The 27,588-nt window shown below is 42.2% G+C and overlaps 1 protein-coding gene across 1 annotated transcript in view; it reads right to left on the bottom strand.

The window, feature by feature from the left end:
* WDR62 (WD repeat domain 62) overlaps positions 1 to 27,588 on the bottom strand; it is a 107,958-nt gene that overhangs the window by 21,128 nt on the left and 59,242 nt on the right. Inside the window, exons 20-25 of the mRNA XM_073598821.1 lie at positions 25,423 to 25,544; positions 23,567 to 23,619; positions 9,963 to 10,181; positions 8,376 to 8,521; positions 5,103 to 5,182; positions 4,112 to 4,246 (exon numbers count right to left, since the gene is read on the bottom strand). Of these exons, the coding sequence (XP_073454922.1) occupies positions 4,112 to 4,246; positions 5,103 to 5,182; positions 8,376 to 8,521; positions 9,963 to 10,181; positions 23,567 to 23,619; positions 25,423 to 25,544 (755 nt within the window). The remainder of the gene's footprint in view (positions 1 to 4,111; positions 4,247 to 5,102; positions 5,183 to 8,375; positions 8,522 to 9,962; positions 10,182 to 23,566; positions 23,620 to 25,422; positions 25,545 to 27,588) is intronic.

Here is a 27,588-nt window from a genome sequence, read left to right on the forward strand (position 1 = left end):
TAGTTTAAAAAAAACTAATCGATGCTCCCCGCTGAGACCACCACCTGTGGAAGGGAATTCCAAATCCTTGCCGTTCTTACAGTAAAGAACCCTTTACGAAGTTTAAGGTTAAACCTCTTTTCTTCCAATTTTAAATGAGCGGCCACGTGTCTTGTTAAAACTCCCTTTCACGAAAAAGTTTTATCCCTATTGTGGGGTCACTAGTATGCCATTTGTAAATTGAAACCATATCCCCCCCTCAAGCGTCTCTTCTCCAGAGAATAATTTCAGTGCTCGCAACCTTTCTTCATAACTAATATCCTCCAGGCCCTTTATTAGCTTTGTTGCCCTTCCTTGTACTTGCTCCATTTCCAGTACATCCTTCCCAAGAACTGGTGCCCAGAACTGGACAGCATACTCCAGGTGTGACCGGACCAGAGTCTTGTAGAGTGGGAAAATTATCGCTTTATACCTGGAGTTAATACCTTTTTAATGCATGCCAATATTCTGTTTCCTTTGTTACCAGCAGCTTGGCATTGCATGCCATTGCCAAGCCTATCATTTACTAGGACCCCCAGGTCCTCTTCTATCCTAGATTCCCCCAGAGGTTCTCCCCCCAGTGTATAGATTGCATTCATATTTTTGCCACCCAAATGCATTATTTTACATTTTTCTACATTAAACCTCATTTGCCATGTAATTGCCCACCCCATTAATTTGTTCAGATATTCTTGCAAGGTTTCCATATCCTGCGGAGAAGTTACTGCCCTGCTTAGCATCATCCGCAAATTCAGAGATTCAACTGTTTACCCCATCCTCCAGGTCGTTTATGAACAAATTAAATAGGATTGGTCCTAGTACAGAACCCTGTGGGACCCCACTACCCACCCCTGACCATTCAGAGTATTCCCTGTTTATCACCACCCTCTGAACTCGCTCTTGTAGCCAGTTTTCAATCAATGTACTCACCCTATGGTCCATGCCAACGGACCTTATTTTGTACAGTAAACATTTATGGGGAACGGTGTCAAATGCCTTTGTAAAATCTAGATACACCACATCTACGTGCCTTCCTTTATGTAGATGGCAACTCACCTCATAGAAGGTTAATAGATTAGTTTGGCAAGAACGATTCTTCATGAATCCACACTGATTACTGCTAATGATACCGGTTTCATTACTGAAATCTTGTATATAGTCCCTTATCCCCTCTAAGAGGTTGCATACTATTGATGTTAGGCTAATTGGTCTGTAATTCCCAGGAATTTATTTTGACCCTTTTTAAATATTGGTACTACATTGGCTTTTCTCCAATCCGCTGGTACCATTCCAGTCAGACTGTCGGTAAAAATTAGGAACAATAGTCTGACAATTACTTGACTGAGTTCCCCAAGTACCCTCGGGTGCAAGCCATCTGGTCCCGGTGATTTATTAATGTTAAGTTTCCCAAGTCTAATTCTAATTCTGTCCTCTTAACCATGAGGATCCTTCCTGTGATGTGTCACGAGGATAAACACTGCAGTTTTGGTTACTGAAGCCCCCCCAATTCCCTTGTGAAGACTGAGGAGAAGAATAAATTCAATATCTTAGCCATCTCCACATTCTTTGTAACCAGATGTCCTTTCTCATTCTTTATGGGGCCAATATGGTCTGTCCTCCCTTTTTTACGGTTTACATAAAGAATTTCTTGGGATTTTTTTTGCTCTCCTACACTATGTCTTCTCATGTTCTATCTTAGCCGTCCTTATTGCACCCTTACATTTCTTGTTGCATTCTTTATAAAGTCTGAATGCTGATGAGGATCCCTCAATCTTGTATTTTTTGAAGGCCTTCTCTTTTGCTTTTATATGCATTTTTACATTGGCATTAAGCCATCCAGGACTTTTGTTCCCTCTTTTAAATTTAATACCCAATGGGATGCACTGGCTAATGCCCTTATTTAATATGCTCTTAAAGTGAACCCATCTCTCCTCCGTGTTCTTTGTTCCTAAGATTTTATCCCAATTTATATCTTCTAGCAAGGTTCGTAGTTTAGGGAAGTTTGCTCTTTTGAAATTCAGTGTTTTTGTATTACCCTTAGGTTTCCCATTTGTGCGATTTATACTGAAGCCAATTGACCTGTGATCGCCGTTTCCTAAATTGCCTCATACTTCCACATTCGTGATCAGGTCTTTATTCTTGGTAAACAGTAGATCCGGTAACGCTTTATTTCTAGTTGGTGTGTCTATCATCTGACGCATGAAATTGTCCTGCAAGAAATTTAGGAACTGGCGAGCCTTAGACGAATGCGTGGTTCCCTCCGCCCAGTCTATGTCTGGATAATTAAAATACCCCATTATGATGACACTTCCCATCTTTGCTGCTAATCCAACTTCTGATAGGAGGTCTGTCTCCCCCTCCTCCCTCAGGTTAGGGGGCCTATAGCATACTCCCAGTATTATTTTCACCTTAGCTTCATCCCTTTGGAGCTCTACCCATAAGGATTCCACCTCCTCTCTAGCTCCCTTAGTGATGTCATCTCTCACATTCACTTGTACATTATTCTTGATATACAGGCATATCCCTCCCCCTTTTTTACCCTCTCCATCCCTGCAATAAAGGGTATACCCTTGAATGGTTGCCAGCCAATCATGAGAGCTGTTGAACCGAGTCTCTGAAATTCCCACAAAATCAAAATCCTCCTCGTACAACAGTATCTCTAGTTCACCCATCTTGTTCGCCAGGCTCCTGGCATTGATTAACATAGTTTAGACCGGTCGCATACTATCCTCTTATTGGGTGTTCTGAGGTTGCAACTAGGACTTGTTACTATACTTACCTTGGGTTTATGTGCTTTAGCCAACCTACCACTAATGCCCCCAATACTACCCTCTGGACTATGTTCCACGTTGACTATCTCTACCTCTGGACCCCCCCCCCCCACCCCCGTCGCCTAGTTTAAAAACCCCTATAACTTTTTCGCCATCTTTACTCCAAGCACATCTGCACCCTCATTTAGATGCAGTCCGTTCCCTCTATAGTACTGGTGACCTACTAAGAAGTCGGCCCAGTTCTCCAGGAACCCAAACCCCTCCTTAATTTAGCTCCCAAGTCCCTAAAATCGTTTTTTAGGACGCTCCATCTGCCTCTGACTTTGCCATTGGTGCCAACGTGCACCATGACAGCTGGGTCTTCTCCAGCCCCTCCCAGTAATCTGTCCACCAGATCCGTGATGTGCCGAACGCGTATATATGAATTTCTATGGGTGTGCAGTTGTCTGGAATGGTTTATTTGGAACTAGGATTTTGGTTTACTGAGCAGGGCATCTTGCCTTTTTTTTCTTTTGCCAGTATCCATTCACCTGAAGGTGTCAGAAAACCCAAGTAGTCATGAACATGAAGTACCCCATGTCCTGTGATGTTTGATCAAAAGATTAGATTTTCTTACGGTGAAGTGGAAGAGGGAAGAGTCATTAGGGCAAGAAGGGATAGGACATTTTTCCAGCCGTATACAATACGAAAAAGGAAGAAGGAAGAAGTTTTTGTTATATATATCTATTATATATATAAATATATAACTATTATATATATATATATATAAATATATAACTATTATATATATATATATATATATATATATATATATATATATATATATATATATATATATATATATATATATATATATATATATACACACACACACACACACACACACACACACACACACACACATACATATATATATATATATATATATATATATATATATATATATATATATATATATATATATATATATATATATATATATAAAACGTGTCCGTTTCAGTCATTGACAGCTTCTCAGTGTGTGGAGATGATCGGCAGAGAACATGTTCTCCCCCGATCCCCTCCGTTTCATAAACCGTTAATGGACTGATCAGCAGTGATCCTCGGGATCACCGCTGATCAGTTTCATAAACTGACACCTTTATCCAACATTTTGGCTTGGGGCCATTTAAAAGTTGCATTTCTTTACAAAAAACAAAAATTACCCATTTACAAAAAAAGGCCCCCCTTGTTCAGAAAGATGTACAGAGCCACCTCTGTTTTCACCTCTCATTCCCACCTCAAAAAACAATCACATGTACAGCAATCGAATGCTTAATCACCTTCTGCAAGTGCATCTGTTAAGGTGTCAAAATGCTTCTGAATGAAGGACTCTTCTGCACTCTCCGGTTGTAAATTCTCATCAACATCACTCCCTTCCAGGTCAGAGGAATTACCAGAAGTCCGTGAGTCCTCATCTGTCAAAAATTGGAAAACTCAAATTTTTAGTAATACATACATACTTTTTTTTTTTTGTTTATGTACTCCTTTCTTTCAGTACATTGAAGGACACAGGTCTAAACCTTTTGTGCTAATGATCAAGTTCTCAGTAATGCTTCCTACATATCTGAAGCTTTATTAAGAGGGGTTATCCTGTGCTGGTCCTACAGGTGCTTTTTTTGGAGGTTAAAAACCCTTTTCATTACTTCATTCCCACTGTATAATCTACCAAGGCCAAACCAAAGTTTGGCTCCCAGGCCACCCCACAAGCTCTGCAGCTCAAACAAATCTACCTCAGCATAAAGGGTTACAGGGGTTTTACTCAAACTTGTGTGCAGTTCCCAAACTCAGAGAGCATTTTCCTTATCTTAGATAATAAAAGCACTGAATGTGCTTATGTAAAGTGAGAACTTCCATAGGAATCCACCTAGTCTGTCATCTCCCTTTATCAAGGAGACTTCCTGACTTCTGTGGACATTAATGACTCATTCCTGCATGTCCCTTTATATTTTCAGGGTATAAACATTTTCTACACATTGCAGTGAGTCCCTTGATCTTTGTTTGTGGCGCTGCCATTCTGCACCTCAGGTGTTCACCAAGATGCTAGCCCAGCTGTGCTCTCAGGACAATCCCATTTTGGGACACATAGAAGGATCTTCTGTTGAGGGAACAGTCAGCACAGGTTCTCTGTGACAATGTAGCCTTGACACACACACACACACACACATTTAATTCAATTAAATAAAATAATGAATAAAATAAGGGAAGAGAATGTACAATTGATCATTTTCTTATAGAACTGGTTAGCACTAGACTAAGTAATTGGAGTATTACCTTGGTCACAGCCTGATAACAGTTCATTAGTGTTGGTGTCATGTCCTTTATCAAAGGTGTGCTCTTCAACAGCAAAGTCACTATGTGGAAACAAACAAAAAAAAAAAAACACACAATTATATGCATGTAAGTAAAATAGGACTACATACAAGGGGTTCATGTTATGAAGGCACGCCAAGAAGAAAATGTTATTTTTTGCTCCTAGAAAACTTTCAAAATCCTTTTTTTGTTTAGATGTCTGCACTGTAGAAATGACAGTTTGAAGACAATTGGTTACTCTGCTCACAGATCCCCTGCTGAATGGGGCAGAGCATGCCACGTGAAAAAGACCACAACTGAACAAGATGCTCCAGATTTGATAAATACCCCCCCATACTGTGGTGTCATGTCAAAGAAGGTACGATCATACTACATTTCTAGCACATCAACAGTTATTTTTCTGTACTTGTGCAATTTGTTTTAAAAGGGATATAACCACAGAGACAGGTGCACGTTTTGCAGCGATGTACAAAATGTTCTTATTTTGCCTTGACATATGCTTTAAGGCTGAATTCAAGACGAACAGCTAAATGCACATATAGAATACATATATTGGAGCAGCTGTACCTGCCAAACATTTTTTACTTCTGTCATTTGGGCCTAAAGTTTAAAAAAATCGGGGCAGAAGACCCAATTTTCCTCTCCTGCAAGTTATGTAAATCTGGCCACACACTGTAATGCCGCGTACACACGGTCGGACTTTTCGTCTACAAAAGTCCGACAGCCTGTCCGACAGACTTCCTGCGGACTTTCGGCGGACTTGCAGCAGACTTTCTAACGAACGGACTTGCCTACACACGACCACACAAAAGTCCGACGGATTCGTACGTGATGACGTACACCGGACTAAAATAAGGAAGTTCATAGCCAGTAGCCAATAGCTGCCCTAGCATGGGTTTTTGTCCGTCGGACTAGCACACAGACGAGCGGATTTCGGGGTCCGTCGTAGTTACGACGTAAAGATTTGAAGCATGTTTCAAATCTAAAGTCCGTCGGATTTGAGGCTGAAAAAGTCTGCTGAAAGTCCGGAGAAGCCCACACACGATCGGATTACCAGCCAGCTTTAGTCCGTCGGCGTCCGTTGGACTTTTGTAGACGAAAAGTCCGACCGTGTGTACGCGGCATAAGACTTCACTTGTTACATTGAACAGCATAGATGGAGTTCTGCTCTGCTGGCTATTGTATTCCGATAGCCATCACCTGCAATTGTCAGAATACCAAAGCAGTGCCTGCATCTAAATGGATGCAGCTGCGGTAGACAATTTTCCACCTGGCTTCTTCAATGTTCAGAAGGATATCAGGCAGGAAGGTGCAGACAGGGCCACCCACTTTGAATTTCTGTACGAGAATCAGCATTTCATGTATAGCCAGCTTGACACCTACAGGTCTTCTCTCTCCCCAAGCTTGTGACTGGACGGTGAAAGGAGAAGTAGCAAACTGATTATCTCATCACAGCAGGTCCCTTAGCAGCACATGAGCGCTACAACACAACTGACTGCTTGTATGGCTTCTCATTCTCCCAGTGTAATCTCTAAGGCAGCAGTCCCCAACCACTGGGCCCGTGCCTATCTGCAGCCAGGCCGCTGGTGCACAGAGGAGAGCCGGGGGGATCAGACAGGCGAGCAGAGGGGGGAATGAGAGAAGTGCGCTGGCGAGCAGAGATTACATTTCTCTGCCCGCCCCGCATCACCGCTCTTCGGCCCTCACTCAAACGACCACTGCACAGAGGCCGGCCTCTGTGCTAAATGGACCAATGCTGCCACCAATGCAGTGACAATCCCCATCTGGTGGCATTGGTAGACGAGGTGGCAAGTGACATTCCTCATCTGGTGGTAGACGACGTAGCAAGTGACATACTGATTCTGCATTATGATGAGTTGAACCATTTCATTTTATATTACAATGAAATAGAAATAATGTGCTTCAATCCTGACACCATATCAACCATGGTGATGATTGAAGCGCCAACTATTCCCCCAACTGCCTGTGAAAAATTGCTTACCCCCCCCCCCCCCCACGCGTTCCCCGGGCCTTGGCACAATTTTCATCCATGCAGCCGCTCCTCTGTGCCAAAAAGTTTGGGGACCGCTGCTCTAAGGGACTGCAAGAGGCTGATACCAAGGCCAATTCAGGGACTTATAAATGCTTGCATTTAGGAAAAATGCATCTAATGGAATAATAATAATAATAATAATAATAATAATAATAATAATTCTTATTATTAATACAGAGTTTCATGGAACCCCAGGGTTCCTCCAGAGGTTGCAAACGGGTTTCTTGAGAAAGGAGCAATTTTTTGTCTCTCAGATAAGTTCCCACTGACATCATTGATCTTTTTAGCCATCTGTAAGGGGGAATTCTTCACAATGACCACAAGTGTAAGGAACATTCTTCCCACTGACCATCAAAATAATGTATCATGAGTTGTAGATCTAGTCATTTTTAGCAGGGGTTCCCCGAGACTGGAAAGTTATTTCAAGGGTTCCTCTTTGTTGCAGAGGTTGAGAAAGACTTCTTTAATGTATTACAATTAAAAAAATCTTAAACCAAGTTTAAAAAGGGGATTAACTCCAGAGATAAAACGATAAGTCTCCCACTCTACAAGACTCTGGTCCGGCCGCACCTGGAGTATGCTGTCCAGTTCTGGGCACCAGTCCTCAGGAAGGATGTACTGGAAATGGAGCGAGTACAAAGAAGGGCAACAAAGCTAATAAAGGGTCTGGAGGATCTTAGTTATAAGGAAAGGTTGAGAGCACTGAACTTATTCTCTCTGGAGAAGAGACGCTTGAGAGGGGATATGATTTCAATATACAAATACTGTACTGGTGACCCCACAATAGGGATAAAACTTTTTCGCAGAAGAGAGTTTAATAAGACTCACGGCCACTCATTAAAATTAGAAGAAAAGAGGTTTAACCTTAAACTACGTAGAGGGTTCTTTACTGTAAGAGCGGCAAGGATGTGGAATTCCCTTCCACAGGCGGTGGTCTCAGCGGGGAGCATTGATAGCTTCAAGAAACTATTAGATAATCACCTGACTGACCGCAACATACAGGGATATGTAATACTGACACATAATCACACACATAGGTTGGACTTGATGGACTTGTGTCTTTTTTCAACCTCACCTACTATGTAACTATGTAAGCTGCTGTGTTCAGCTGTGATCCCATAGCAGAAATAGAGTACGTATGATAATTGCATCCTGTAAGTACAGTGTTCACTTTACTTTACCTTTCCTCCTGCTGGGAGGTCTGCAGAGATGAAGGATAGTATATACCATTCGAATCATTGGAACGAGCATCTATTTCTTCTAGAGCGGCAGACATATCCATGATAAATGTTGTATTGCTATGGTCCTCATTTTTTTCCTCGGATTGCTGAGAGACAAAGTATTTAAGTTTTCCAATAACTTTAAAAAATTTGTCTTAGATTGCTGTAGCAGTACCCAAAGCTTCTATAAGCACCCGTGCCCCCCTGAGTATATCCACAGAGTACTGTAAAGATTTAGCTAGAGAAATCTTCTATACAACTACCAGTTCTCCAGCAAAAAAATAACTCCAGCTCCACTTTTTTTTTTTTTTTTTTAGTAGTTTGGGAAATAAAAAGCTGAAAGATAAAATGGTTTTAGCACTTCAAGGCTGTGTTCACACTGTTCCATGTACTATGCACCATGCAAGCCAACACAAATACTCAGGCTTGAATGGGCCCAAGGTCAGTTTCCCTTTCACATCAAACTACAGCACATAAATGTGAACCAGTTACATTATTTCTATTTGGAATGCATTTACATGCTACATATGTATACAGTTTGCTGCATAAAAAAGGGAGGAGAACTGTAAAAAAAACAAAAAAAAAACAAAAAAAAACAAAAAAAAAAAAGAACACAACTTTCCATTTTGAAGTGGTTTGGCCTAGAAAAATTTTAAAAGGTTTCAGTGTTGTAAGTAGAACCTAATTAAAATTCTGCTACCCAACCCCCCCCCCCCCATAATGTGCACATACAGTATGTATATATCAGCTAACTTTGTCAGACTTCGTTCACACAAGGCTCTCTTCTTGGACTGCCATGTCAGTGCTCACCCTAGTCACTGCAATGGACATCTTCTCCCATTGTTGGTGGGCAGTATGTGGCCTGGGTGAGAGCATTTATTGATAATGGGCAGAGATTAATCTCAAAGTCTAGGCCCAAGATCCAAGCAGGCATTACAGGGCTCAATCTGAAAACCTGCAAATAGATAATTGTAGGTACAACACGGCACCTACATTGCCACACTGTTTTAGGCCCATTTTAACGATGTGACTCTCAAACAGTGGAGCTGTGTCAGCACTGCACGGGTCAACGGCTCATTTTGGTCTAGGTGTTCGGAGAGCTAAGATATACTCGCCTAATACTCTGATCCTCCCAGTGCAAGACTGTTACCGCGGTCTTGTGCAGTGGACTGTTTCATGACATCACGCCCATAGAATGGCTCTGGACGTGAAGACGTTACGAAAAGTCCACCACTGGACGTGGAGGAGCACAGTTTTCAGGAGGATCAAAGGATCGGATGTATATAGGCGCTGTGTTCACCCCTAGAGAAAATGAGCAGTTAACCCATACAAAGCATCTAGCCTCCAAGTCAGCCTCTATTCCACTAGCCAGCGACAGCACTCCAAACCATAACCAAAATAGTGTCAAGAAGAGCTTGAAAGGGAGCCTGTCACATCCCCCATGTTCCAGCACAGTTTAAAAGGGACTTGGGACAACAGAAGATTCCTATTTAAGACAATTAGCCCAGCTTCTCCAGATGAAAGGCCTAGTTTACTGGTACCACTCACCTCCAGCATGTGCTGGAAACTTCTTGGCTCCACACATTCCATGTCTACGGTGTCTTCCAGAAAGGAATTCTCTGACTGGCACGGGGTACCGCAGTAACTCAAATCATTACAGTTTAGGAATTTCCGAAGGACATCTGAATTGTCACTCTGAGCCCAGCGCCCTTGAGGCTTGTAGTGATTTTGTGAAAGGACAATCAATGGTTCATTCAGGTCTCCCTGCTGTAATACAAAAAATTATAAACTGTAGTGAAACAAGTAGTACTTACATCCAATGTATGTGTTTTACTGACACAGCAAGGCCCATTTTCAGGCAGATATCGTTTTCAAGCAGAACTCCAGGATAAAAAAAAATAAATAAAGAAAATTTGTAACAGAGCTGCTGTCTCATGCTGCATGCTAATTAAGCTAAACTCCAGGCCAACAAACAGGAGCTTTTTACCTGCCAAAGGATTTGTATCTGTGCCTATTCAGTACTGCGATTTACACAGCTCTGCCAGTCAGATAAACCCTGTCCGACATAGGAGAAGACCTGATATTTTTCTGCTGCATTTAAGCAACATGTACAGGCCTCGTCCCTGCCACAGCCTGTGATTAGACAGTGAAAGGAGAAGCAGCAGACCGAGGAGCTATCTCCTTCCATATTCTATTAGCATGCTGGCCCACCAAGCTCTGTGTGGGATATTTGACTTTGCATCTTGTTCACATCTAAGTACTGCAGCACAACATATAGGGTTTTTCTGCTGCTTCCCCCTTTCCAAGTTCAAGGTACACTGCAAAGGGACAGTAAAGGGATAATACTAGGGCAGCTTCATGATAAATGTGATCATTAAATAAAAAAAAAAAAAAAGGAGGAGGAGGGGGGAAGAAGTAAAACCCTTTATTTTAAATACTATTGAAGGGCATAAAAGTTATTCATCTTCAGTATGATTAGACACTGGGCAACAAAACAAACTTTGTGGGTGAGATGAGAGTTATGTCCAATGGGTTTAAAACAGCAGCTTCTGAAGTGCAAAAGAGAACCGGATTCAGCTCCCATGGAGTCATAGAGGAATAGACAGGGATACCACATGGTAGATCTCGAACAAAAGGTCAAGGTTAAAAGAGTGATAGGCCAACGGTCTCCAGAACAGAAAGAGCAGCGACTTGACCTTTAATGGGGTTGAGATCGAAACGCTAGCCCAGACCCCAACTGAGGACAGAACAACAGTCGTCCCATAGTGAAGTTTCTAGGGTGAAAGCTCCAAGACTCACAGCAAGTGAAGTAAGCCTTTCACATCCAATGGTGGACCTTACAAGAAGTAAACATTCTAGCATCAAGCATTGTAGAAATAACAGAGTCAGAGATGCCCCTGTCGGAAAGCCTGAGCTGCAACACCCATGTCAATAGAGCCAGTGACTGATAAGCAAGATGGCAAATCAGTCCTTGGAACAGGAAATTTGGATGGTCTGGCAGGACTCATAATGCATTTGCTAGAAGTCTTACAAGGCCAACTACCACATCCGCCTGGGCCAATGCAGAGCAATAAGGATCACCAGAATGCCCTCTGTCTAAACACTGTGAAGCAGGCAAGGTAGAAATGTTTTAGGGGAGGAAAGGCATAGATCAGGACAATCAGATATGTTGTCTGACAGAGCCCTTACTGACTGTGCTTTTAACAGGAGGTTGTCCAAGTATCCCACAACAGGAATGCCATGAGAGCACAACAGTGCCAATACTGAAGCCAACATCTTGGTGGACACCCGACAACAGGCTGAATGGGAGGAGCCATGAACTGGTAGTGTAGTGATCACTATAACCACAGAAAAGCTGGTGCAGTAGAAAGATGGCATATGCAAGTAAGTATCCTTAATTTCCACAGAAACCAGAAAGTCTTCCTGAGTAAGTAAAGCAATGACAGAACTGGTGGACCAAAATGTAGAAATTCAAGACCGAGTTCAAAAATTGGGGCTAAAACCCCCTTTGGATTTTGGCACTGTAAACAAGTTGAGGTAAAACCATTGGAATCATTCCAAACAAGCAACCTGCACTTTAACACCTTGATTCAGACAGCCTGAAGAAGATCTGACAGTCTGTTGAGAGAGACACAGGAAGGTTTGAAGGGAGAAAGTGAGGGGGCAGGGAAGGAAACTCAAGCTTGTAACCCTGAAACCACACCACTTACACATGAGCATCTGGAATGCAAGATGTCCAAGAATCCACAAAGGTCTACAGATGTCCCCTAACCCTGGAAAGCTGGGGAGCACCTTTATGCAGAGGAAGCAAGATTTGCTACCTAACCAAACAAAGGCATGGGAGTGGAAAGATGAAGGTAACATTTCTGGGCTGGCAGAGAGGGAGACCACTTGGAAGTCTGCTTCTTAGGTTTCTTCCACTGGGGAAGATACGTGCCTTTACCATCAATAACATCCTTGATAAGTACACCTAGGGCCAATCAGAAAAGGTGCGGTCTCTCAAAAAGGGCATCAAACCTTTCTTATAGGAGAGAACTTTAGTCAAAGTGTTCGACACATATGCACTTATAAGAGACCAATGACAAGGTGTGAGGCTTTCAGTAAGCTATAGCTTACTTACAGTATCTGTACAACTTCCTTTAGATTTACCAAAACTATGGAATAGGAGGACTCGCCTATATCCATTCACTCTGTATCCAATCAGGCAGGCCCTTGAACTACATCAGGGGTGTCCAACCCACAGCCCCAAAGAGTTTAACATGTGACCTGGGCCCATCTGGAGAGATGCTGGGGATGCTGTGCAAACATAGCAGTCCACATTGACAAGGCAGGCAAATGCATGTGTAGAGGGATGCGGGAGATGCATTGCAAACATAGTTGATGAGTGCAGGGTGTGTATGTGCTAATGAGGTCAGCTGGTGAACTCCTAGCCTTTATAATGCGAGCCACAGCCCATCATAAGTGGGTGGACAACTTTTAAATTAAATCCACACCAAATGTATTCAAAGCCATTAAACTCTTCAAGGTGCAAACAGAATCAGAATGCTTACAATCTTTGTACATAAATAGTTGGAAAAGTGCGCAAAGGAAAGGTCTTTGCTGCCTTAGGGGCCCTATATGCTCAAGGCTGCAAACAGCAGTGGTAGAAACAGGCTGATCCTCTCGTTTCAAAGTGGAGGGTACTATATCAATAGGAGCCAAATGGTCTTCTACTTGAGAGTAATAGCAGTAGATACTTTTCTGTAGTAAGCTCATCCGGCAGATTTTTGAGCCACTCATAATGAGACAGTCTCTGTGGCTGAATGTTTAGAAGCCACCAAAGCCGCAGCAAATCAGGATACATAGTCTGCAGGAGAAGGTGCAGGAGCGTGCTTATGGCTTCTGATCAGAGTCAGCAAATAAGGTAATTTGGTTCAAAATTCTGCATGATCGTACCAAAAACCTCAGGAAAAAAAAAAGGGCAGTGGACCCAGCTACACCCAACGCATCCAAATTGGATGCCATAGACGGGAGAGTAACAGCAGAGGACAACATGATAAGCTGCAGATGTCTGCACCATAGGTGAGCGCACTGCAAGCAGTCCCCAACCTATTAGAAGAGTGAGCTGGTGGCCTCTGGTACATCAGGACTGTCCTCCCGTCTAGAATCAGACGTATTGTAACGAAATATAAATAGTCAACGCACGGGCTCAGGGAAAGGGCAAGGCCTCAAGTACTCATGAAACCTGGACAGCTGAATGCAAACGAGGGTCAATTATCAGAGGTTCAGATAACTGGAGTAGCAGTAGGAGCAAATTGAAGGTTGATGTGCCACACAGTTCAATCAGAAGATGCTTAGACAGTGAATGGCGGGAAAGAGCGGGCAGCGAGTGACACTCAACCAGTGGAGGATATCAGCACTCAGTTCTCAAGCCTTAATACCCATGAAGCAGAGCCGGCAGGAAATGGGGAGTAATGGCACTGAGCAAAATTCAGGGTGGCCTAGGCACCAAGAAAACCTTTCGGGACAGGGCAAGTGTTGAGGCATTAACCGTGATAATTATATAGAAGTGCGGCGCTACCTTTAAAAGCAACAAAAATGAGAGATCAACTTAGCTCTTCAACAACACATAATGTGCTCCCATAAATTCTAAATATATAAAGGGGATGATTCAGTCAAATTCCTGACAGGTCTTCAATGTCAACAACAAATCAAAAGCAAAAACTGCAGAAAAGATGATTTAATAAATCAACACATTCATACAGTCCAAAAATTCAATGTATATATAAAAAAAAAAAAAAAAAAAAAAAAGAAGAAGAATAGCCGTACTGGGTAAGTGGGAAAAACATTTTTTTTAAATGGTGTAATGTAGCAACAATAAAACCATAGATAGGGAAGAGCACACAAATGGATAATAAATGTGTGCAAAGGAAGTCACATGATCTGTGACGCAATGCATCGGAAGGAGTCGGGTGATGTCACTTCTGGTCGCCGCAAAGATCGGAAGCTTCATGCTTGCAATATCCTATTGTGATCTTCCTATGCTGTTTTTACATTTACCTACATGTAAGTTATTGGATTGTGAATAAAATTGTTATTTTAAATGACTACACCATGAGGATTATTCTTACTGCATATGACCATTGATGAGCGGATGAGAGGAGGATATCTAAAAATCTATTGGGAGGAATTACTGGATATCAAGTGCTGTGAGACCTATCCTATGCATGAGATTTAAGGAGATGCTGTGAGGAACATTTTTAATGTAAGCGCTGTCAGACCTGTTTGGTCTTCTATTAAGGAGAGTTTCTAGAGCACACAGGGTGGATCTCGGATGGTGCAAGGGAGTTTGATCACAGTGCATTAAGAGTTTTTGTTTGCAAGAACACCCGGATCATCACTGGATCTCGTTTCCACACATATTCTAACTGTATTACTGGAGCACTTACTTTATGGAAATTGTAGCAATTAATATTTTGCGGTTTGCACAAAATTTCTACCTTTTGTTTCATTGGGGATATGGATTCACTACATATGAAATTGCTATTTTTTTTATTGCCTGTTTGCACATTTTTTAGTGTGCTAAACACTTTTTTGTTTTGCAGCACTGGGGATCTGCGTTTCACTACCCAGTAGGGTTATTTTTTTTATTTTACACACACACTTTTTTGCTGCTTTTATTGATCTAATCGCTTGCTGTTTTGCAGATATTCTTTATCAATTTGGGTGCTATTCTCCATCTATGGTTTTCAAATAATTATTTATTGATCAATTGTTACTGCATTACACCACTTTTTTTTCCCATTACAGCACTGTCGATTTGGGCTCATTTATAATAATGATCCTCACAGTGCAGTAATTTAAAACAGTTTCATTCACAAGCAATAACTGATGTAAACCGGCATAGAAAGATCACAATAAAGGGCATCACAAGCATGAAGCTTCCAGTCTCGGCGACCAGAATTGATGTCCCTCGGCTCCTTCTGATGCATTGTGTCACAGATCTTGTGACTTCCTTTGCACATATTATTTATCAATTTGTGTGCTATTCTCCATTTATGATTTTATTGAAAAATTTTTGCCACATTACACCACTTTTTTCTCTCCCGTTAAGCACTGGGGATCTGGGCCCACTTACCCAGTACGGCTATTCTTTTTTTATACATTGAATTTTTGGACTCTATGAATGTGTCGATTTATTAATTCATCTTTTTTGCCGCTTTGCACTCATTTTATTTGTTGTTAGCATTGGAGCTCTGCGTTTAAGACCCGTCATAAGTTTGATTGAATCATCCCCTTTATATATTTAGAATTTATGGGAGCATATTATGTGTTGTTAAAAAGCTGAGTTGATCTCTCGTTTTTTTTGCTTTAAAAAAGGTAGCACCACACTTTTATAAAATTTGCACTATCATTGCATGTGGGGAAACACTTAAGTGTTGGCAGCTTCCGTTTGTTTCAATACGTTTATTGGTTAACACAAGACATTTATTTTCTTTTTGTCGAGTGTTGAGGCAATGCCATTGGCTGTGGATCTAGAAAAGGCACCACAGCTAATTTTTTCCCGGAACAGATTCTGGAAAGCACTCCAAGCAGAACCTAGTTCCCCAAAACTTTATTTCCAGGCTAGTCCCGCAATGTTAAAGTGTTTGTTACCCCAACAGTTCATATTCCTGATATGTGCCTGCTGTACCATGTATGAGAAAGTTTCCTGTTCACTTTGTATTGCTTCCTTTGTGTGAAATACCTGGTGTTCCTGCAAGTCGCTTTGCTTTCCTATAAAAACTGACCACACTAAGCAGAAGAGCACACCATGGTCAGTACTCTAGCTATGCTGGGAAATCAGTGTGCTCTCCTCCAATGATCAGACTTATCCTGACATGCCCCCGCTGCACAGCCATTCACTGGGAAGCTCTGTGTGGGGTTGCTTCTCCCCTCAGCTCTTATGCAGTTGAGAACAGAGGGAATGTGATCACTTATGAAAGGGGGGGGGGGATATTTTTTTTTATATATATATATATCTATCTATCTATCCAGGGCTTTTTTTCTCAAACAATAGGTGCTGGAACTTAACCACGGCCTCACAAAACCCCTCCCCCTACACACACCCTCCAAAATCACATTAAATAGTTGGTGTGTTCAGTCAAATTTCACAAGGGTCTTAAAGGGGCATTAAATACCAGGATTGCATTACACACAGAGTGCAGAGCTGTCACTTGTAAATACAGAAAACAGACTTCTGTGTTTACAAGTGATTGTGGTGAGCAGGTACCAAAGGGTCTGAGCCAGAGGTGGTGGAACTGAGTTCCACCAAGTTCCCCCTGAAAAAAAGCCCTGTATATCAATCCAGAAATGTTTTCCCTTTCATTTCTATTTTAACTGCTTGCCTACAGGGCACTTTCACCCCCTTCCTTCCCAGACCAATTTTCAGCTTTCAGCGCTGTCACACTTTGAATGACAATTATGCGATCATGCTACACTGTACCCAAAATATTTTTTTATCATTATCTTCACACAAATAGAGCTTTCTTTTGGTGGTATTTAACCACTTCAGCCCCGGAAGGATTTACCCCCTTCCTGACCAGAGCACTTTTTACAATTTGGCACTGCAACGCTTTAACTGCTAATTGCGCGGTCATGCAATGCTTTACCCAAACGAAATTTGCGTCCTTTTCTTCCCACAAATAGAGCTTTCTTTTGATGGTATTTGATCACCTCTGCCGTTTTTATTTTTTGCGCTATACATGGAAAAAGACCGAAAATTTTGAAAAAAAAATGATATTTTCTACTTTGTTCTAAAAAAAATCCAATAAACTCAATTTTAGTCATACATTTAGGCCAAAATGTATTCGGCCACATGTCTTTGGTAAAAAAAATGTCAATAAGTGTATATTTATTGGTTTGCGCAAAAGTTATAGCGCCTACAAACTAGGGTACATTTTCTGGAATTTACACAGCCTTTAATTTATGACTGCCTATGTCGTTTCTTGAGGTGCTAAAATGGCAGGGCAGTACAAAACCCCCACAAATGACCCCATTTTGGAAAGTAGACACCCCAAGGAAATTGCTGAGAGGCATTTTGAGCCCATTGAATATTCATTTTTTTTGTCCCAAGTGATTGAATAATGACAAAAAAAAAAAATACAAAAAGTTGTCACTAAATGATATATTGCTCACACAGGCCATGGGCATATGTGGAATTGCACCCCAAAATACATTTAGCTGCTTCTCCTGAGTATGGGGATACCACATGTGTGGGACTTTTTGGGAGCCTAGCCGCATACGGGGCCCCGAAAACCAATCACTGCCTTCAGGATTTCTAAGGGCGTACATTTTTGATTTTACTCCTCACTACCTATCACAGTTTTGAAGGCCATAAAATGCCCAGATGGCACAAACCCCCCCCCAAATGACCCCATTTTGGAAAGTAGACACCCCAAGCTATTTGCTGAGAGGCATGTTGAGTCCATGGAATATTTTATATTTTGACACAAGTTGCGGGAAAGTGACAATTTATTTATTTATTTATTTATTTATTTTTTTGCACAAAGTTGTCACTAAATGATATATTGCTCACACAGGTCATGGGCATATGTGGAATTGCACCCCAAAATACATTCTGCTGCTTCTCTTGAGTACGGGGATACCACATGTGTGGGACTTTTTAGGAGCCTAGCCGCGTACGGGGCCCCGAAAACCAATCACCGCCTTCAGGATTTCTAAGGGCGTACATTTTTGATTTCACTCTTCACTGCCTATCACAGTTTCGGAGGTCATGGAATGCCCAGGTGGCACAAACCCCCCCCAAATGACCCCATTTTGGAAAGTAGACACCCCAAGCTATTTGCTGAGAGGCATGGTGAGTATTTTGCAGCTCTCATTTGTTTTTGAAAATGAAGAAAGACAAAAAAAAAAATTTTTTTTTTCTTTTTTTAATTTTCAAAACTTTGTGACAAAAAGTGAGGTCTGCAAAATACTCACTATACCACTCAGCAAATAGCTTTGGGTGTCTACTTTCCAAAATGGGGTCATTTGGGGGGGGTTGTGCTATCTGGGCATTCCATGGCCTCCGAGACTGTGATAGGCAGTGAAGAGTGAAATCAAAAATTTACCCCCTTAGAAAGCCTGCAGGCGGTGCTTGGTTTTCGGGGTCCCGTACGCGGCTAGGCTCCCAAAAAGTCTCACACATGTGGTATCCCCGTACTCAGGAGAAGCAACAGAATGTATTTTGGGGTGTAATTTCACATATTCCCATGGCACGTTTGAGCAATATATCATTTAGTGACAACTTTGTGCAAAAAAAAAAAAAAAAAAAAAAAAATTTGTCTCTTTCCCGCAACTTGTGTCACAATATAAAATATTCCATGGACTCGACATGCCTCTCAGCAAATAGCTTGGGGTGTCTACTTTCCAAAATGGGGTCATTTGGGGGGGGTTTGAACTGTCCTGGCATTTTATGCACAACATTTAGAAGCTTATGTCACACATCACCCACTCTTCTAACCACTTGAAGACAAAGCCCTTTCTGACACTTTTTGATTACATGAAAAAATTATTTTTTTTTGCAAGAAAATTACTTTGAACCCCCACACATTATATATATATTTTTAAAGCAAATGCCCTACAGATTAAAATGGTGGGTGTTTAATTTTTTTTTTTCACACAGTATTTGCGCAGCGATTTTTCAAACGCATTTTTTGGGGAAAAAACACACTTTTTTACATTTTAATGCACTAAAACACACTATATTGCCCAAATGTTTGATGAAATAAAAAAGATGATCTTAGGCCGAGTACATGGATACCAAACATGACATGCTTTACAATTGCGCACAAACGTGCAGTGGCACCAAAATAAATACATTTTTAAAAGCCTTTAAAAGCCTTTACAGGTTACCACTTTAGATTTACAGAGGAGGTCTACTGCTAAAATTACTGCCCTCGATCTGACCGTCGCGGTGATACCTCACATGCATGGTGCAATTGCTGTTTACATTTGACGCCAGACCGACGCTTGCGTTCGCCTTAGCGCGAGAACAGGGGGGACAGGGGTGCTTTTTTTTTTTTTTTTTTTTTTCTTTATTATTTTTTTGCTTTTTTATCTTATTTTAAAACTGTTCCTTTCATTTTTTTTTTTTTTTAATCATTTTTATTGTTATCTCAGGGAATGTAAATATCCCCTATGATAGCAATAGGTAGTGACAGGTACTCTTTTTTGAAAAAATTGGGGTCTATTAGACCCTAGATTTCTCCTCTGCCCTCAAAGCATCTGACCACACCAAGATCGGTGTGATAAAATGCTTCCCCAATTTCCCAATGGCGCTGTTTACATCCGGCGAAATCTAAGTCATAAAATGCTCGTAGCTTCCGGTTTCTTAGGCCATAGAGATGTTTGGAGCCACTCTGGTCTCTGATCAGCTCTATGGTCAGCTGGCTGAATCACCGGCTGCATTCTCAGGTTCCCTGTTGAGACAGGAGAGCCAGAGAAAAACACGGAAGACGGTGGGGGGGGGGGGCATTCTCTCCCACTGTTTGTAAAAGCAGTCTAGAGGCTAATTAGCCGCTAGGATTGCTTTTACATGAAAGCCGACCGCTGGCTGAAAAGAATGATACCAAGATGATACCTAAACCTGCAAGCATCATTCTGGTATAACCACTCAAAGTCGTGAATGGCGTACCTGAAGACAAAAAAATGGTTAACAATAAAGCACAGTAAACGGTAAAGTATAAAAAATTGCATACCTGAAAAGCAAACATGATAAAACATAATAACAATAAAACATTGCAGAATAGAATACAGTAAAAAAGAGCAGAAGAATAGAGAGAGAGAGAATAGAGAGAGAACAATAAAACGACAACTATTATTTTTTTATTTTATATTTTTGTTTGTGTTTTTTTTTTTTTTTACACTTTTTTTGTAACTGTAACTTTTATAACTGTAACCGGTTCCAGGTTCGGGTCTCTCAAAATGCGATGGCATCTTGGGAGACCCTGTGAAAGTGTGCCTAGTCTGTGCAATGCTGTACCCTCCGCTAATACTCAACTAGTGAATGGTAGCGTTCAAAACATTCACCAATGCAAAGACCAGGATTGTCAGGACAGGAGGGACAATAATAGCGGGTGTCACGCCTATATCCGCGTTTGCTGCAGACACAACATCTTTTTTGGGGGGGTTCGTTGGGTAGGGGTACTCGGGAGGACATAAAAATGCCTCTCATGCAGCCGACTGCATTTGGTTGGGGATGTGAATGGGGGAAGTACGGGCGCTGCAGAAGTGGTGGGTTCCCAATTAGGATTGGCGAATGCAGCAGGAAGGGCATTATGGGCACGACGGGCCTGTGTTTGTCTTCTTGGTGGCAGCGGGACACTACTTGTGCTTGCCACCTCACCAGCTTGAACTGCACTTATGGGACTCGCCACGTCACCAAGTGTTACTGCAGTGCTGGTTTGACTACGACCGGGGTGTACTAGGCCGCTGGCGCTTGCCAGTTCACCAAAACGCTACCAAAAAAACTGTTAGCGATCGCAGGGATCAGGCCTGACTCTGCGAACGCTGCAGTTATGCGTTTAGTGTTTTGTGACAGTGATCGATCGATACTGCACTTGGGTGGGCTGGGCCGGGCGGAGGGGCAAAACGCAGGTGCTAGCAGGTATCTGGGCTGATCCCACTAACACTGCGTTTTTGGGAACCCTAAACTGCTGGGGACGCCAGTATAGATCTGATCGGATCAGATCAGATATTGATCAGTTCAGATACTATACCACTAAGGGAGGTGTACGGTGCGTGCGTGGGTGTTAGCGCTACTGGCACTAACCTGACGCTGCCTGGGGCTGGTGCTTGCCAGTTCACCAAAACGCTACCAAAAAAACTGTTAGCGATTGCAGGGATCAGGCCTGACTCTGGAACGCTGCAGTTATGCGTTTAGTGTTTTGTAAGTGACAGTGATCGATCGATACTGCACTTGGGTGGGCTGGGCCGAGCCGGGCGGAGGGGCAAAATGCAGGTGCTAGCAGGTATCTGGGCTGATCCCGCTAAAACTGCGTTTTTGGGAACCCTAAACTGCTGGGGACGCTAGTATAGATCTGATCGGATCAGATATTGATCTGTACAGATACTATACCACTAAGGGAGGCGTATGCTGCGTGCGTGGGTGTTAGCGGTACTGGCGCTAATCTGACGCTGCCTGGGGCGACGCATATCACCGCCGGGCGATCAGGGGGCTAAATCTTTATTCGGTAATAAACGGCGGGTGCCCTGACACTATAAAAAATAAACAAACTAACCAGCGTCACCCGTAACGGTTATACAGTGATCAGTGGTGAAAGGTTTAACTAGGGGGCAATCAAGGGGTTAAAACATTTATTCGGTAGTATATGGGGGTCCCTGTCGCTATAAAACGCTGACGGCGAACCTAAATATTTACCTCACTAACTAGCGTCACCAGCGACACTAATACAGCGATCAGAAAAATGATCGCTTAGCGACACTGGTGACAGGGGGTGATCAAGGGGTTAAAACTTTATTAGGGGGGGTTAGGGGGGTATCCTAGACCTAAAGGGGGCCTAACACTCACTGCCCTAACACTGTAACTGTCACAAACTGACACCAATCAGTAATCAGAAAAAAAAAAAAAAAAAAAACAGCTTGGTGTCAGTTTGTGACAGGGGGGGGTGATTGGGGGGGGATCGGGGGGCGATCGGGGGGGGGATCGGGGTGTTTTGTGTGCCTGGCATGTTCTACTGTGTGTGTGTTGTGCACTTACATTACAGTCTTCTCTCCTCGGCCCGGAACGGAAAATGCCGAGCCGAGGAGAGATGACATCATTTCCTCTGCCTCTGTGTACAATACAGAGGCAGGGAAATGATCCCATTGGCTGGGAGCGATCGCGAGGGGGGGGCCACGAATGGATGGCCTCCCCCTCACCACCGATCGCCGTGGGAGATTTGCCGACCGCCGCAGGCACCGGGGGGGGGGGGGTCCGATCGGACCCCCCACCCGCGGGCAGGCAAGGACGTACCTGTAAGTCCTTTTGCCTGCCCGTGCCATTCTGCCGACGTATATAGTCGTGCGGCGGTCGGCAAGTGGTTAAGCACTGCTGGGTTTTTAATTTTTTTTTACTTAAAAAAGTTTTATAGTTTGTCAGTAAATTTTGTAAATAAGTAATTTTTCTTCTTCACTGATGGGCGCTCATGAGGCACCACTGATAGGCGGCACTTATGAGGAGGCACTAATATGCCACACTGATGGACACTGAAAGGCAGCAGTGACTGGCATCACTAATGCGCACCAATTGGTGGCACTGGGGGGCTTTACTGTAATCAGGGCACTGATTACATATCTGGCTGTTCCCTGCGAGGAGATGCGGCTGATCGGCTCACCTCACCACACACTGTCAGTGTGAGGCAATGAGAGCCGATCACCGGTACTTCCGTGTTTACATGTGACCGGCTGTGATTGGACACAGCTGATCACATGGTTAAAGAGCCATGCGATTGGCTCTTTACAGAAAACGGGGTCGTGCCGTGTCCTAGCAACATGGCGCGGCCGTTCTGGGGTAACGTCAAATGACGTCCACCCAAAACTACAGCCACACTATCCCTCCGTCATTTGACAGTGGGCGGGCAGCAAGCGGGTTAAACAGAATGGGTTATTTTACAAGGTGATCGTTTACAAATCACTTTAAAGTTCCAGGTTTCAGGCAGAGGGCAATAGTACTAGTTAGCTGCTTATCAGAGGGGAAACCTCCTGCGGCAATGTAGAGAACAGTCTTAAAATGGGGGAATATTATTTCTAGACAAACACAGGTTACAAAAGCTGAGCAGAGGGAGACATCCATCCTCCTAGAACATTAAAAACCAACTAAGCATGCTGCTAGTAGAAGGGGTTATTCTGAGTTGGTCTAGGATTTTTTTTTTCTTTTTTAATGCCAGTAACCAATTCTGTTGTAGGTAGCAGTAAAACTTTCTGTGCCACTTGAACAAGAAAGAAAATGTGATGTATTGAGTACAGAACTGCACTGTGTTTTTTTAGCTGTGTTGGTTGTTCAGTTTTAATTGATCTTACTGTTTCTATCACTTTACTGCCCAAGTGAGGCAGATTATCATACATGATATAAATTCTGTATAATAATAATAATAATAATAAAAAAAATGGAAGTAATCATTTGGTCTTACCAGTTTCCTGGCCCAGAGAGGCATCCTGCCATTAGTCTGCAGGCATGGTAGATCTAAAAAGAAAGAAAAAAAGCAAATGCCTGATAAATAAATATGAGCTATAAACACATAAGTGAAGGAGATGCCAGAGTGAATCACTTGCATTATGGTGTCACTGCCCAGTCATGCATTATATACATTTTTACATACATAGCACTACAGGACCTAATATTAAACTATTGGTGAAATGAAAAATATGCACTCACATTTAAAAGACATTAAAAAGTGAATCAATAAATCTCCAGCAGGTTGCGACCTTCCAGGTGGTCAATGGTTCCTAGGGGTACAAAAGAGGGGCGAGTAGAAGCAGCAGACTGATGCCCAGTACACACGGTCGGACATTGATCGGACATTCCGACAACAAAATCCTAGGATTTTTTCCGACGGATGTTGGCTCAAACTTGTCTTGCATACACACGGTCACACAAAGTTGTCGGAAAATCCGATCATTCTGAACGCGGTGACGTAAAACACATACGTCGGGACTATAAAACGGGGCAGTGGCCAATAGCTTTCATCTCTTTATTTATTCTGAGCATGCGTGGCACTTTGTGCGTCGGATTTGTGTACACACGATCGGAAATTCCGACAACGGATTTTGTTGTCGGAAAATTTTATAGCCTGCTCTCAAACTTTGTGTGTCGGAAAATCCGATGGAAAATGTGTGATGGAGCCTACACACCGTCGGAATTTCCGACAACAAGGTCCTATCACACATTTTCCATCGGAAAATCCGACCGTGTGTACGGGGCATTAGTGTGTATAATACATGGATGAGAACACCTGGACAGCAGGGGAGTGTTGTAGGCCCACAAAATGCCCATGATGATGTCATGTGTGATGCCAATGGGCATAGTTATGCATTTCAGGATGGTTTGACAAAGGGCGCCACACCCCGAAATACATAAATCGCACCCATCCACATCACACGATGGCCATTTTGTGGGCTGCAACACTTTCCTGCAGTCCAAGTTGTTCTCATCCATGTGATATACATTCAGTCTCTTGCTCGCCCCTTTTTTTTGTACCCCTAGGAACCATTGACCACCTGGAAGGTCACCATCTGCTGAGATTTATTGATATGCTTTTTAATGTCTTCTAAATCTGAGTGCATATTGTTTTTCCATTTCACCAATATGTTTTAATAAACTTTACACTTAGGTAGTGGCATTTCTCTCCCCTTTTTTCTTTTTAAATTGTCCTATGTTAAGACTAAAGCACACATCCCCCTTTGCTTATTTCCATAGGAAAGAGGTTCTGTAGTTCAGCGGTGAACTGATCCGGGTTGATAACAATGCAGAAAGAATGGGAACTTGCAAGCTCACTCCCATTTCTGGCAGATTTTAGAGCATTTTTTTGCACATATTGAACCATAAAATTCACTTTCAAGTGATTTAGGAGACCAAAAGGGGCCAATTAAACGCTCATTGTTGGTTTACATACACTTTAAAAGCCTAACCGAAACGCAATTTTAGTTTTGGATATTGTGTGGCACCTGTTACTGGGCAAAATAACAGGTTTACTACATATAAGGGCAATAAGGGCTCTGGGGGCATTTACTTACCTTCCCTTCTGCTGGATAAGGACAAGCGACATCCCCTGTCTCCATTATGCAGCACATGGTAGGTGGGCAGCTTATTGCCTGACCAGAAGGTGGTGACATGAGAGGAGAGAGGGTGCCCTGCAAGTTGGAACATACACAGGAATCTTGGGCAGAGGGGAAAGCAAATTTTTCTTAGTGTACCCAGGGTTGCTGCCTATTTCACCCATGCCTCCAACCCGGTATATGCAATCTACTGTTGAGGTGCAGTACCTACCTGTGTCAAAGCAATCTTTAGAAGGCGTGTCCTCTGACGCCTCATCAGTATTACCACTTTTATCCAAGAACAAGTCATCCTGAGAGCTCTCATTCAAAAAGTCCACCAAGAAAGTTTCTCTCCTAGAAAAAAAAAAATGCCAATAGCCATTGAACAAAATTTTTCATGTACAAGCCTTATGAAAGTTTTTAAACACAGGTCTTACTGCTATTTTTTTTTTTAAACTCTTTTATTCGTTTTCATTTGTCAAGAAAAACATAAAATTACATAATAACATCACTTCTTAAATCTAAACAAGTTGATTTTTCCCTAGCCATCTTCTTTTTTTCAAATATTTTTAATTGATCAATTTTTTGAAAAACAAAGGAAGAAGACATTCAAGAATATGAGCGCTATGTTCATTATAAATGAAGAGCACTTATTATGCAGTAAAGGTATTTTGAAACAACCAGAACCACAAATATCTGCGTTAAAAAAGAAAAATATAAAACTTAAAGACATAAGAAAAGATCAGGGTCATGAAAACAACTCTCCCTAGCCATTTTCACCCCCCCCCCCCCCCCCAGAAACAAAACAAAACAAAACAAGTAAAAAAAAAAAAATAAAAAAAAAATCCCCAGACCCCATTGTATGCATGTTTTGGATTATCACCTCCTTTTTTTTTTTTTTTTTTTTTTAATTATTATTATTTCATACCGACTGCCTGTGGCCTACACTTAATCTTCTTTCCCATCTTTCTCCTAAACCCATTTTAACTTTACATTTGTTTCCGACTTTCGTTTAAACCAACCAGCCCACATTTCTAAAACGGTTCCCATCCTATCTTCATATGCTTGGTAAAGTTCTTCCATGTGGAAAATATATTCTACACTCTTGAGCAAATCCTTCATTGATGGGCTTCCCTGCAAACACCATTGCTTTGGAATGAGCCCCTTTGCTGCATTCAATAGGTGGGGTGTAAGCAATGTCATATTGTTTTATTGAATGTCTGGTACTGTGGAACAAGTATACCAATGGGTCTTTACGTACATCCTGTATTAACGGTGCTAGCGTTTTTCAAAATTCTTGTCATTTTTGGACACTTCCACCAGATATGTCCAATAAAAAAAAAAAAAAAAAAAGAATTGCAGAAAGTATGCAACGCAATCACAGAAATAATCAAGAAAGGAACAATCAAATGAAAAAATAATTTGTGCCTGTAAGGCAGTATTGAGGCAAATTATATTCCCATTTAGCTTGATTGTAAATTACGGTATATCCCATATCTTAAATACATTGAATCCTGCTAATGACTGTTTTCATGTAAAGGCATATTAAATTAATGGTCAGTCCACACAAAAGATATTTTAGATGGTGGAGCCCTAGGGGCTAAATCAGCCTGTGGCTTCTTATTGAAATATCCAGTGGTGGGATCTCCCTGCAATGATTTTTAGGACTGTTCTTGTCCATGTGAAATATGAAAAGCTGCCTTCCATCGTTGTGTGTTCTGGTTTGTCCTGTAAATTTTTCCATAATATAATATTATAAATCCAACAAGAAGAGCAAGACCCTCTCATAATGGCCACAGCAGGTGTACAGGTGACCCAGGAACTCAAAGACCTCACCAATAGAGATCGACAAAGATATAAGAAACTATCAGGTTGATTAATGTACTACAGTAGTATCTATTATGAACTAAAATATCAGTATTTGGCAGACTGACCCCAAGCCGTTATTAGCCAAAAGCTCATGGGAAAAAAAAAAGATTAAAATGGTAGGTTCAGCAAGGAAAAAAAAAAAAAAAAAAAAAAAAACGTATATAGGAATGGTTTTACCTTACAAAGGATTTCTAAAGTGGTTGTAAAGGCTCAAAGTTTTTACCTTCATGCATTCTATGCATGAAGGTAAAAAGCCTTCTGTGTGCAGCAGCCATCCATGACCCCCCCCCCCAATACTTACTTGAGCCCCATCTCGATCCAGCAATGTGCACCAGAGGAGGGAGGGAGCCGTCAATCACAGCCAGTAAACCAATGAGGAGAGGAGAGGGGGGCGGGGCCAAGCCACACTCAGTGTGTGAATGAACACAGAGCAGCGGCTCAGGGGTAAGCCTGCTCAAGTGCCCCCATAGCAAGCTGCTTGCTATGGGGGCACTCAGCAGGAGAGGGGCCAGCAGCGCCGGCGAGGAAC

This window comes from Aquarana catesbeiana, linkage group LG09 (assembly GCF_042186555.1).
Source record: "Aquarana catesbeiana isolate 2022-GZ linkage group LG09, ASM4218655v1, whole genome shotgun sequence".
NCBI lineage: Eukaryota > Metazoa > Chordata > Amphibia > Anura > Ranidae > Aquarana > Aquarana catesbeiana.